The sequence below is a fragment of the Anas acuta genome, chromosome 6 (genome assembly GCF_963932015.1).
Source record: "Anas acuta chromosome 6, bAnaAcu1.1, whole genome shotgun sequence".
Classification (NCBI taxonomy): domain Eukaryota; kingdom Metazoa; phylum Chordata; class Aves; order Anseriformes; family Anatidae; genus Anas; species Anas acuta.
In genome coordinates, this window is record NC_088984.1 from 28,892,388 (window position 1) to 28,905,661 (window position 13,274).

The 13,274-nt window shown below is 42.9% G+C and overlaps 1 protein-coding gene across 23 annotated transcripts in view; it reads left to right on the forward strand.

Annotated features, from left to right (window-relative positions):
• HDAC4 (histone deacetylase 4) overlaps positions 1-13,274 on the forward strand; it is a 231,884-nt gene that overhangs the window by 152,623 nt on the left and 65,987 nt on the right. For 20 of the 23 annotated variants that reach the window (XM_068686151.1, XM_068686154.1, XM_068686145.1 and 17 more), the window contains 4 exons: positions 1,963-2,075; positions 6,814-6,930; positions 7,017-7,215; positions 10,928-11,157. In XM_068686151.1, coding sequence (XP_068542252.1) covers positions 1,963-2,075; positions 6,814-6,930; positions 7,017-7,215; positions 10,928-11,157 — 659 coding nt within the window. The remainder of the gene's footprint in view (positions 1-1,962; positions 2,076-6,813; positions 6,931-7,016; positions 7,216-10,927; positions 11,158-13,274) is intronic. The other 3 variants (XM_068686167.1, XM_068686150.1, XM_068686149.1) reach the window with 1 other exon arrangement.

A 13,274-nucleotide genomic window follows, 5' to 3' on the forward strand; every position in this document is an offset into this window, starting at 1 on the left:
CCATCTAGGGATGCCTCTGTGTAAGTACCACTACATGACTGCTTTCTCAGACTTTGATCTCCTCTTGAAAGCGTGCTGTCATCATTCACACAAACTCAGAGTGAGCTCTCTTAGAGAGCCTGGTGGCTTCGGGACATCCGGGGGCAGCTAGGCACTGCTCTGTGTCAGAGCCCCTCCGTTTGCAGAGGAAATGGATTTCAACAGCTATGCATAATTTATGTCAGGTCTGGAAATCGAATTTGCTTCACTCCTCATGTACCGCTCTAAGTCACGTGGCTTTTAGGATAAATCAGGCCCTAGTGTCTGACCACTTGATCCCAGCAATGCCTTCGGAAATGGCAGTGGAAGCTGCTGCTTCTCACTGAGCGTGGACCTGGTTCAGGAAGGCAGCCTGGAGTTAAGGATGTGGTACCAAAAGAAAGCACATGTTTTCCATGCAGTCAGAAAAATTCCTCCGAAATGTTTAGACTCCCTGAAGTTGCTTTCCATGGAGAAGTTCAGTGTTATGTGTTCAGTTGGGTCTTACTCACTGCTGAGTTTTCTTGATTGCAGGATTACAAGAAACCTCCCCAAATGCAGAGCCAATAAATGGCAGTAAATGGAAGCAAGGCAAATATGTATTTATTTATTTGTTTAACTTTGGTGCTTTGCTGGAGGTCCTTGCAATGATGAAAATAACAAAACAGTATGTACAGAATAATGCCACAAAAAAAAAACGATTTAAAAAAAAAAATAATCCCTGGAATTGTAACAATTGACTTTTATTTCTACTGGGGCATCCTAGAGCAGTTAGGCGAGTGCTGCAGCCTGAACCATTGCAGCTGCTGGGAGATTCTTGTGGCATTGGGTAAATCCTGTGCTTGGAAAGGAGGAATGAAAAAAAACAATGTTATTTGCCTTCCAAAACAAAAGGAGAAACACTGGAAGCTGTGCCATGCGCCAGGTGAGAGACCTTCTGAGGGAAGTTTTCTGGCTGTTGCAATTTCGTGTGCTGTCTTTTGTTTGTTGTTATTTCTGCCTCTGTAATGGGGAGGCTTTGATTTCAAGCCGGCCAACTCTGTGGTTCTGGTTAGTGAGTTCACAGGGAACGTGTTGATAAAACATACAAAGCTGAGGGGATTTTGTGAGCGTTCAGGTGATAACAGAATTATTTGGGGGCATTAACTCTGCACTGGGTCTTTCCAGTGAGAAAGTGTTTTACTCCCACTTGGAGAAAGAGAAGGACCTACCAAAAAAGAAGGCAGTGTCCTGACAGTAGTCACTCTTGGACCCTGTGTCATTTTGCCTGAATTTTTGTGAGAGGTGCTCAGCCATGACTGACTATTTGTCTGTCCATTCCCATGTCACTCAAGCGGCTTTTAAAACTCTTAAAATGATTTAATTTGCCTCTCCCACTGGCCTGCTCTGGAAAGTCTTGGTGCCTCTTCATGGAAGTGGAGGTCGGCTCTGGTGCCAGCTCAGGGTAAGGGCTCAGCCATGTGCCTGCAGTAAATCCAGATGCACCTGAGGACTGCACGGGAAAACGTCCACAGTGAGCTGGTTCCCTTGTCATTTGAGCAGGATGTTCAAAGCAACTCGTGGTGAGAGGGAGTCATGAGGATTGTAGACTAAAGGGGGTTAGAGAAGCACTCCAGAAAAATGAAACAGGACAATCCAACATATTCCAGTTTGGCCTCTGTAAGCTTTCCTTGTCTTTTATCATCTTCCAATTGTATTTAAGGTTATTAATATAGTATAAGAGAAATCCCCACGAGGTGAAGACATAAATCAGGTAAGTGGGTACTTGGACAGGCTGTTTGAAAGTGTGTTTGTCAGTATCTTAAGAGCCCTGTGAAGATGTAAAAGGGAGATGGGGAGGAGGGTTGCCTTCCTCCAAAACAAAACTTGAGGGGTTGTTATCTGTCTAAATATCATCTCAAAGATTGCTTGTAATGCTAAAAGTTGGTTTTGGATGTGTTTTAGACTCTGCATGCAACAGTGCTCCTGGATCTGGTCCCAGCTCTCCAAACAACAGCTCCAATAACATAAGCGCCGAGAATGGAATTACGGGATCAGTCACGAGTATTCAAGCAGAGGTACAGAGCCTTTCCTTTCTCTAAGTTTAACACTTGGCTTTCTAATCAGTTTGCACAGAGTTTTAGGCATTTAGGCATACAAACCGGTGTGCAGCACACTAAAAAACCCAGATCATGACTTGGAGAGTGCTTGGGGAATTTACCTCTCAAGCTGGGCAGACAGGATGCATTACCTGATTATTAAATCTAGTTTGAGCCAGCTCTCAAGCTGCTTGTGGTAACTTGTAGTGGTTTTACCGTGAGTAGAGAGTAAAAATAAAATGATTTGACATTGTAAAACATCAAGAGTATTTCCTGGTCGAATACAAGGATTTTAAAATTTGAGGCATTTGTTCTCTTATACCGTACACGGGGTGAACTTCTTGTTTGCAGTAGGTTAAGTAAAAGTGTGGCAGAACCAGAACTGGATTAGAGAAAACAGATTTAACTCTTCCTCCCCACTCGGGATTTGGAAGCGTGGTGCCAGATACTGTGTGCTAGTTTTTAAACCTATAAGCTCTCACCATCGCTTGAGACTTCTCCTGCAGATGTCAAAGGCAGGGTATCTGGCTGGACAAAGAGGAGGTTAATTCAACAGAGCAGCTCCTGTGTTCAGGGTTACTGAAGCCCCCCTTTTTCTAAAGGCAGATTTTGGGGCATGGGCCATATTAACTGGCTCCCACTAAGAGCCTTAGGTGTAGAAGACCAGGGTGGTTGTGTCATGTCACCGGTGCGTTTCCTTTTATCCAGCTTACCGTTAGCTGTTCCCCCCATGAATATAGTGTCTGTCTTAACATCAGGACTGTAAAAACAAGCTTGGGCTTGTTTTCCCCAGATTGTCATTCAGGGTTGAAAAGAACTTCTTACAGCAGAAATGTAGGCCCTTTTCACTTTCTAGGTTTGTACGGGTTTTCACTTTATTTTTATTTCTAATGTAGCGTAGCATGTAGGCATATTCCCTGCATTAATACTCCACCCTCTCCCCTGCCAACTTACCCAACACAGAACTCCATCCATCTATCGTAGACCTTAAAGGATTAAAGTCAATTATTGTAAGGATTGAAACAGTGTAAGTTAGAATCTTCGCCTGACACTGGGAACTGAAGCTGTTCTGAAGAGATGTGTTTTTTTTTGAGATGCACACTGTCTGTTAGTTGGAGGAGATCTGGGAAAAGATGTTACGGGTGGGGTTGTTTATCAGGATTGCAGAACTGAAGCCTGGCTGAGCTGGGGGCACGTCTTAGGTAGGTTCCTGTTAGCCCCAGGAGGACGAGCGCTTAGCAGCTGTCAATCTTACCTATACTTTGTACACGGCAAACTTCCAAGCACTAATGATAGAATTGTTTAGATTTGACAGTTCCTTGTGATATAAACATAATGGAATGTTCCTGCAAGTCAGTATCATCTCCTGAAGGTGTATATGAAGATGTAGCGTTCTCCTTAACCATTTAATTTTTCAGATAAATAAGTTGAGCTAATTTTCTGTGACTAGACTCCCAATACCTAATAAAATGGACACAGACACAAACTGTAAGAAAATGGTTTTGATCAACTGCTAATAATGCAGCAATTTTGTAAGTCAGGCTTAGGCATGAGGAGTGCAGACAATTTGGAAGAAAATCCGTGTACTGCCAAAATGTATAACTGGGAGTTGAAACCAAAAATGTCAAAGACAACCACCTTCCCTTTACCTCTTTTCAACTGTACTACGGTGCCTAACTCACAGTAAGGCTACTGCATGCAAGAAAGGAAGCTCCTTGATCTAAGGTTTTTGAAAGAACAACACTTGATGCATCATTTCCAAAAAAAAAATTATACAAAAAGGAGGAATAAAATGTAATTTCCCTGAAAAGAATGTATAAAGCTTTTTTACCTTTTCATGATTTTTGGAAACTTAGGAAAATATACAAATGATTTAGTTTTAATTTTAGAGGTGTGCAGGACTGCATAATATATATTGGATCGTTTCCATCACAAAACAGAAGAAAACATCACCATGTGATGGCAAGCAGAATATTGATATCCCATTGCACAAATAGTTCTCCTCCCAGCATCTGAATGGCTTAGCTAAATGTCCTAATCCTTTGCAATAGTTCTGGGGGAAATGGCTATGCCTCTCATGTTGTGTCATATTAGCTGATCCATTTGCCTAGAGAGGTTTATTTGGGAGAAGCTGGGCATGGCAGGATTTTGGTTTCTTTGAAATCTTTAGTATAAGAAATGTTACCTTGTAGCCCAGGTGTTTAAAATTTCTTTGATACCAGTTGACCAGGCTTTTATCATTTTCCCAATTTTGCATATTGTATATATTTAAATGTTTATGAAAAAATAACGTTGCCAACTTTAAGTATTTCATGGTTAGCTTTATTTTCTAATTTTAAATGAGAAATATGTCTCTGCTTGTTAGTTTGCTAGGTCGGCTCCAAACCATTTCAGATATGTTGGAGCACGGTACTTCATTATTCAAGTTTAAGTGCTTGCCTTCAGTGTGGAAAGACTAGAGCTATCTGCCTCCTTTAAAATAGGCAACATCTATTTTTAAGTAGTGTTTTTAAATCTAAAGTTTTTTTTTCTGTCTTGGAAAGGTACATGATATTCGTTGCCATTGTAGCTGATACAAGTCTATAAAAAGTACTCGATTACAGACAGAAATTGTACATGCTGAAATTGTTCTCTTCTGTGCAATTCTAAAAATGTTTGTGTATAACCCATAGATGGGATCTGTATATTTAAAGTGATGATAATGCTGCTAAATATCATATGCTGATAATGTCAAGCTGCTGTACTTTTCTCCTCATTGTTTTTAAAACAAATCCCCAGGAGATAGTTCGAGGCGCAACTACACTGTATTGATTGTTCAAAGGGAAAATTGATGTCGTTTTGTTTCGTTTATGGTATCAGTAAAATATTTCATTACTCTGCTGGCAATAACTATCTTACTCTCAATGTGGCATGCTAACATTTTGTATTACTTAAATTAAAGCAAAATTGCCAGTGGTGTTCAAAATTACTTGGAAAAAGAAGTGTGTGGGTATGCACAATCATATGCCCTTAGCAGGTAGCATTCAACAGCAAAATGCTCTTTTCCAATTTCCTCCTTTGTGGCAGCAAATTTTGAACTGAGATCTTAAAAACAGATTTACTCTTTAATATATTTCCAATAAGCTTGACTGACATTAATGAAGGCACAAGAAGACAAAGGGAAATAAAAAAAAATCACTCTACAGATGAAATTTTGCGTAGTGTCGTATGAAAACGAAGTGACTTTGCTGAATTATGGAATTTAGATGTGGTTGGACACTGGGAGAATGAGCAGCAGGTTCGTGGCACATCGAAGAGCACATTTGAAAGCACAGCCCCATGTCTGACAAAGGTGACAAACACAGTCGTGGGAGGCTTTGCTTTTCTTGCACAGGCAGCACTAGCCCCAGGTAGCAGCGCTGGGGTGCCCTGTTAAAGCTGGCCTGCTTACATTTCTGTAAATCAAGGAGGCAGGGTTGCTTCTGAAGCTTGTCATGTATAGATTCTTTGTTTTTCAATAATTGTTCTCATATTAGTGTTTTTTCCCCCCAAGTGGTTGCTGTAGTGGTGTTACGCACCAAGTTTCACCCTACAGTCTTTGAGGGAGAAAATGAGGTTTTTGTTATCCAGAAGTGATCCACCCAGTTCTGCAGCCAAGGAAATAACCTGCAAAGTCTTACAGGACTATGAATTTAGGTCTGAAACGTATAAAGCCATTACTCAGGTCTCTGTTACACCAATACACATTGTGCCATAGTATAATACTGCGTCAATCATTGTCCCTTTTTTTTCCACATTAGCACCTGAGTTAAAAGTGTAAAATTCTGTAGGAAGTCTTTCTGAAATCTAAATGCTATTTTATTTAAGTTGGAAAATCACCTACCAGTGAGAATTCGGTGCGATCAGAACGCTTGTTTCTTAACAGAAAAATCAGGCAGTTTAAATTAATGTAATTTTTATAATGGGCTTTCTACCAAGTATTTCAAATCAATCTCATTTTAAACTTAGGTATTTTTACTTAAGTGTTCCTCCTTTAAATGGCCATAAGGTAATTCAGTGAATCTCACATTTCATCCTGAAAATCAGGAAATAGCTACATAAGTGCAACCTTAAGGGTTTTTGATGAAATTTTGAAGTCTGATTTAAGGTAAAGCACACTAGTAAATAGCATAAATTGTCTGCGATTTGCTAAAGAAAACAACAGCCATCGTAATGCCTCTTCTCTTTTTTTTAAGGTAATCTGTTTTAGCTTTAAAAGGGCAAACACTTTAGCAGGACAAGTAAGCTGTTAAATCTTTGCAAAAGCTTTTTGCATGAAGACTGAGCGGAAGCAGAGCACTGGTGAGGATGCACAGGTGATCTTTAATCTCCAAGCGAGATCCAATAAAGAGTGAAAGGTCTCTCAGCAGGGCAGCGATGCTGGCGGCAGCTGCAGAGCAAGACCATCCCTGTGTTGTTTACCCTGGCCTTGTCACCGCTGCGTGAGGCGGTGAGAAATCAGAGGGCTCTGCGGTCACAGCAGCGGTGCTCAGGGCAGCTCTGCAGATGAATCTCATCTGCACGCACGTAGGCTGGATCCGAAGCACAGCTTACCTCCCTCCTTCCATATTTCCAGTGTCAGAAGTGAAGTTTCCCTCTCTGTACATTTATGATGTGTCGTTACTGCCAGTGTAAGGTGTCCCCCCTCCAATCTGCAGATGCTGTCTCACTGGGACAATGTTCTCCATTTTGTTTCCAGACCAGCCTGGCTCACAGACTTGTGAATCGTGAAGGCTCGGTAACACAGCTTCCGCTCTACACATCTCCTTCTTTGCCCAACATCACGCTCGGACTGCCTGCAACTGGCCCTTCCAGCGTAAGTGATGGGGAATGCAGTCCCTAAATTGTTGCTTGCACTGATTTATCCCTTAACCCACCCTGACATCACCTGTGTGTTTGCAGGGAGGATCAGCACAGCAGGATGCTGAGAGACTTACTATCCCGACCTTACAGCAGCGGATCTCGTTATTTCCTGGCACCCACCTCACTCCCTACCTGAGCACTACAACGTTGGAAAGAGATGGGGGAACCGCACATAACCCTCTTCTGCAACACATGGTCTTACTGGAACAGCCAACTGCACAAACTCCCTTAGTCACAGGTGAGCACACGGTTGATAATGCACAAAGCCTGATATGCAGTCCCAGCAGGGGAAGGAGAGCAAGTGGCATCCACTATTTTTTATCTATCTCTTGCACAAAAGAGATACCACATTATCTATACATTCTGTAGGTTTAACATATAAACTTGCAGGAGGTGTTTGTTCATTGACACATTGGGTAGGTTGCAACATTTGCAAAATCAGAGGTTGATCACATCATCCAGAAGTAGGAGGAAGCTGCCTTGTCATTTTGGTGAAGTGATAGTAGATAGTACTACCTGCAAATTTATGCTTTGCTTATGGAGGTAACAACTTAAAGCTATATTGTTGGAGCTCTAACCACTGTAGATGAAAGTGGCAACAAAAATGTTGTGTCTTGTGATTACCCATCCTGTTTATCACTGGTGGTTGCTATTCCATGTATAACAGAGGCACACATTTGCAAAATCACAGATTAAAATACTGGCTTTTCATCATTATTATAAACGGCAAAAAACATGGCAAAATCAGCTGCATTCAAACAGATTGTATTTGTTTGTATATGTTACATTTGCAGTATGTTAATTGCTTTGAATCACTCCCTGTGTCATGTTTTCAGAATTAAGTACCTGTGGGAAGGCGTAGTGCTATAAATAGGGCTGATTCAAAGCACTATTCCCCAGTAGGATGCGTTTCTGTTTCGCATTGTGTAGTGCTGGGACAAAGGATGGTCTGTGTAAATTACAGATATGTTGATTTTTATTTCTTTCATTCCATTTCTGATAGATTTTTTTCAGGTGGTGAGGCCCTGTCCCAGGCTGCCCAGAGGAGCTGTGGCTGCCCCATCCCTGGCAGTGCCCAAGGCCAGGCTGGACGGGGCTGGGGGCAGCCTGGGCTGGTGGGAGGTGTTGCAAGGGTGCTGACTCCATGATCTTTAAGGTCCCTTCCAGCCCAAAGCACTCCATGATTCTGTGAAGTTCCTGAGAGATGCTGATTGCTGAAACTTTACAGCACTGCTGTCTGGTTTGGCTCACGTCTGATTTTACATTCAAATTCCAGGAATATATGTGGGGTTGTGTTAAGCTTATAAACAAGTACGTATGGGGAATCTGAAGCATGGAAGTATGGTGTTTAACCCGCACTCTCAGAGCCTTGAGAGTGGTTTGTACAGATTCCACGAACCTTTACGTAGTTTCCTATTGCCTTCTTCTGTCATGGTGGCCATGGAGTGATGAGGTAGCTCAGTCACGATGTGTCTCCTCACCAGTTGCCCTTTGCCCAAGGACTATTGATGAAGAGTCACTGGGGAAGATTTCCTCTCTTATCATATCACCAAAACCTTTTTCTCTGCTCATGCTGGCGTTTGCTTTAAAGAGCACGTAGGGAGTGCTGTTCTGTCTCCTATTCCACCTCTCTGAAAGCTCCCATCCGCTCACAGCGTACTGTGTGCACTTCCAAGTGTATTCCTGCTAGTCCACCTGCTACGTGTGGTGTTTTCAGGGCAAGTACAACTTGTTACAAACCAGCACTTAGGAGAAATATTCACTATAGAGCAGAGCAGCAACAAGAAACACACGTTCCAGGTGCAGCAACCGAACCAGAGCAAGCTAACACATGGTCTCAAAAGCCCTAAGTGGACTGGCTGCCAGACTACAGTCAGTACTAATAATTTCCATGGAAGCAAAGTGGAGTTTATTATTATTCTGTTGGTAGCCTACAGCTCTGAAGATAGTCTCCTGACTGCTACAAAATGATCCCGCACAATGGCATGCTGTTTCAGTGCAGTTAGACATGGGAGTTCGGGGAAGCAAAGAGTCCCTACTGGACAGATGTTTGCTGATTTTGTGAGTCTGGGACTGTTTTTGCAGAGCTAGCTTCTGGATTTTAGCTGGAGCTCAATGAATGGTTCACCTTGAGTAGAAAGTGTTTATAAAATCTAAGCAGTGAGACTGTGTCCCACGCTAGAGCAGAATTCCTTACACCTCACATCGCTCTTGCGACTGATTACTCTGGATAACATCTCTCACACTGACATGTAAATACGGAGTAGGAACGTGTCTCCCTGGAAAGCCTTCACAGGGGGACTTTGGCCATTCACTTGGAGGCAAATGGTCTTTGAAGATATCCTGTAGAGGCATGTAGGATCCCTTCCTCTACTCTGTAATTTGAACTGTGCTGTAAGGAAAATGGACCACAGCTTTCCAAATTATTCATATATTCATACACATGCACATGTCTATTTTTGTATGTATGTATGCACACACACGTATTTATAAAATAAGATACCCTTCTACATGATTCTTTTCAGGAAAGCAAAGGGTTGGGAGAAACTCGGTAAATTGCCCCAAGAACAGAGGCTTTTAATTGAATTGAGTTCCTCCATGTAGGGCAGTTCTGTGAATTAGTGGGACAAGGAGGCAAGGTCCTGGCTGGGCCAGGAACTTCAGGTGTTTCTGAGCTGCTGCATTCAGCTGGCTGCAGACAGCTGTGCAGCTTCTTATTATTCAACTGAAGACCAGAAAGTGAAAGGGAGAAGAAACAACTTCCCCAGCCCTAGAATTGGGTCTCATTTTTGAATGTTACTGACCAATTGAGCAAATCTTACTGTGTTTTGTACAGTGAGGTGATGCAAAAGAGTACTTTTACCCCAAAAGTGTGTGCAGCCTTATCCACATTAGGGAGACAGCAGTTCACACCAGCGATGACTTTCTGTCCCAAGGGGTAACTGGAAAGGCGAAGGCTTATCCTCAGCTCCTCCACCCTTGGGTTTGGCTTTGTGTTGCGTGTCTTCTCATCCCAGATATCTAGGAAGGTATGTCTTCAGAGAGCAGAGCAAGAACTGGCTTACCCGTGAACAGCTAAAAAAAGAAGACAGTTCCTGCAGACATGCCCTTACCAGAGCTCAGATAGGTATTTCACAAGGTAGTCATCCAAGAGACCCAAACTGCCAAGGGCATATGAGTAATGCCTGCCATCCCAAAATAGCCTGTATGTTTTTGTTAAGTTACTAGCATGACTATACAGGACAGTGGTGGAAATAAATCTTTCTGACACCTTGTCCTCTGACTTATCTTCCTTCTCAAGACATAATGAAGCCTCGTGGCTCTTATATTCCTGAAAGGCATTAATGTTTATCTAAGCCAAACATGGTTGGGGTCTATCACATGGAAGTTTTCATCCCTAGTCATTTCTGCAGAGTAGGTATAGCACAGCCAAGGGCAGCCATGCTTCCCTACATGATCTAGAGGAGAGAACCAGCTTCGTCATGAACCATCGTCCTTCAGCACGTCTGGTGAGCATCCCGTAAGGTACAACAGCAGGGTGCTGCAGGGCAGCAGTATGGGCTGGTGCTGTCCTAGAAATGAACCCACTCACTGTACCAAGGCAAGCCATTAGACTTGAGCTTCTCCTCAGAACTACCACCGTGATCTAATTCATGTCATCCACTGGGCGATGGAAGGGTCCATAAGTTATTGTTGAATTTAAGAAATGAAATATTCCATAAGATCTCTGAGTAAACAAGCAAACAAAGAAATAGAAAGTATTGTTCCATCCAATGGTCATTAATTGTTATCTGTTTTCTTTTAAGGATGCTTCAGCTGTAATGGCGAGGTGGCTGGTTTTAGCGTTATGTATCATTGTCACCATCAGTGTTACTCAACAGTCGTTTTCTCCCTTCCTTTCTTCTTCCTTTTTTTCTTCTCTGCTGTTTTTTCCTCCATATTATCTTCAGACTGGTATCTTTCAGGACTGCCCCTCCATGCACAGTCTCTGGTTAGTGGAGAACGGGTCTCCCCTTCAATACACAAACTCCGGCAGCATCGCCCGCTGGGGCGCACGCAGTCTGCTCCCCTTCCCCAGAACGCCCAGGCCCTCCAGCAGTTAGTGATCCAGCAGCAGCACCAGCAGTTCTTGGAGAAACACAAACAGCAGTTCCAGCAGCAGCAACTGCACATCAACAAGGTAGGCACGATGCTTTTAAATCCTCCTTCCTCATTAGGGCAGCACCATTTTTAGCCGACGCCATTTCATAGTTTCTTGTGCTGTAATGTATGTGGTCTCTGACTCCATAACTGATTGGCCTTCATCCTCGAGCCTCTTTTTCATGATTTTGAGAAATTTGTCAGCAAGGATGGGGTACGTGCATCACCACGGTGAGGATCAGTGCCGCTGTTGCAGGTATTGGAAAGGCAGAACAATTCAAACTTCTGGCTTTCCAGTAATGCTTAAAAAGTTGTCATTGCTTCCATTCATCCACATCTGGATCTGTGTCAGTTTTGTAGCAGAGAGTATAAAATGCTGTCATGGAGTGTGGGGAAAATACCTATTGTGTATATGTTCACTTTGAACGGGAGAAAAATCAGTAATATGAATTTGAGAGAGAAAAGATGAGGGATTCCAGGCATAATGCTAGAAAATAACTGAAAGTGACAATATTCAGATATACTGAGGCATTTTTCATTGAAATTACCTTTGGAAAGAGAAAAGCTGTTCCCATCTCCAGTCTGGATTCTTTGAACTGTGCCTCTGTGTAAAGCATTACAGGTTTCGATCCATTTCTCCTCCTAAAAATGAGGACAGTATTGCTGTGCATCCTGCAGAGGTTGTTTTGAAGATTAATTAGATAACGATTCAAAAATTGCTTTGAAGAAAGAAAGCACTATGTTTATTAACTCGTTTTCTGTAAATCACTTGGAGAACTTAGGTGAATATTGGAGAACACTGTTGGTCAGCGCGCAGGTTTTGCAATTGCTGGGCAGCCAAAATGATCTGCTTGGGCATCCCAGTATTATTGCTGACGTTGAAACAGAGCTGCTTGGAGGTGATTGCTTGAGCATGCATTAAACAAGATAAAACTCTCCTGATGTTCTAGCCCGTCAGAAGGTAACACTCACCCTTTAAGGGCAGGAGATCAGATCACAAGCGGCATGGATGGAGCTGTTGTATTTGACCCCAGATGAGGTTTTGTCCCAGGATTTCAGAAGGCAAAGTCTGTTAATGGACTTGGAATGTAAAAAGGCTGTGAGGGAAAGGTGAAATAAATCATAATCAGTGCGATATTTTTCTGGCTCCTTGGTTTGTACTGTTTTATTTCCAGTTGTGGCTTTCTTTAAGAAACAAGTCCAGTAGTAGGCTTCAGGTTCTGGTGGACAAGTAAGATAGCAGGCGTGCCTTTCAGATTGCTGCAGTTTGATTTATGGCGGAGGTTTCTCCAAATATTTTCACTTTTCCAGCCATATGAGAAAATATAACTGCTGAGAGCCGGATGAAAAATAATAATAATAAATAAAACAACTTTCCAGTGAGGAGAAAGAGGCAGCTTTAAAGAAAGACACCCCTGCCCCCCCAAAACTTTGTTTACGGACCAGAGCGAAGGCAGGATGATTACACAAGTTGCTGACGTCAATCTTGTACTTCTGGACCGTGGCCACTGTGCACCGCGCGTGCCAGCCCTGGAGCTGATTCAGCCCCGCACACCGGGGCGGCGGAGCTGCTGTTTCCATGGACGTTTCGCTTACCTCCCTCCAAACACACTTTGTGTAGCCAGCGTTGAAACCAGGCTCACTAGGATCGTCAGACTCGGGGCGCTAGGTAGGGCTTCTTTGTTAGGAAATAAATTTCAGCTCAGCGGTTTGTTTGTTTTAGTTTTTAAGGATTTCCATTGCCAGCACTTGTGAGCGTCCAAAGGCTTCACAGTGACGTCCTACCGAACTCATTCAGGCTTTCACTGAGACCTCCCAGGAGCTGCAGAGCGTGTGCGATTCGAGGAGGCTGAATTTCAGCTTTGTTAGCGCTGCGATGTATCACATCCACGGGAGAGGCGGGCGGGCTGAGCGCAATTAAACCGAATGCACGGGGGCAATTTCCATGTGTGTGATTTATATAAGCAATGAGTTAAAAGCGCTTCGGTGCTCGCTCTGTATGTGTGTGGCAAATTTATCCCGTGGGAGAGCCTCCAAGTGCTGACATGGAAGAAGACTTTTCCCAGACACACGGATATTTTAAGACCCTTGTGTCTAAGAGAGTGAGGGCACAACTAAAAATAATGTAATAGACTGCTGCCTTTTAATTATTAGCAG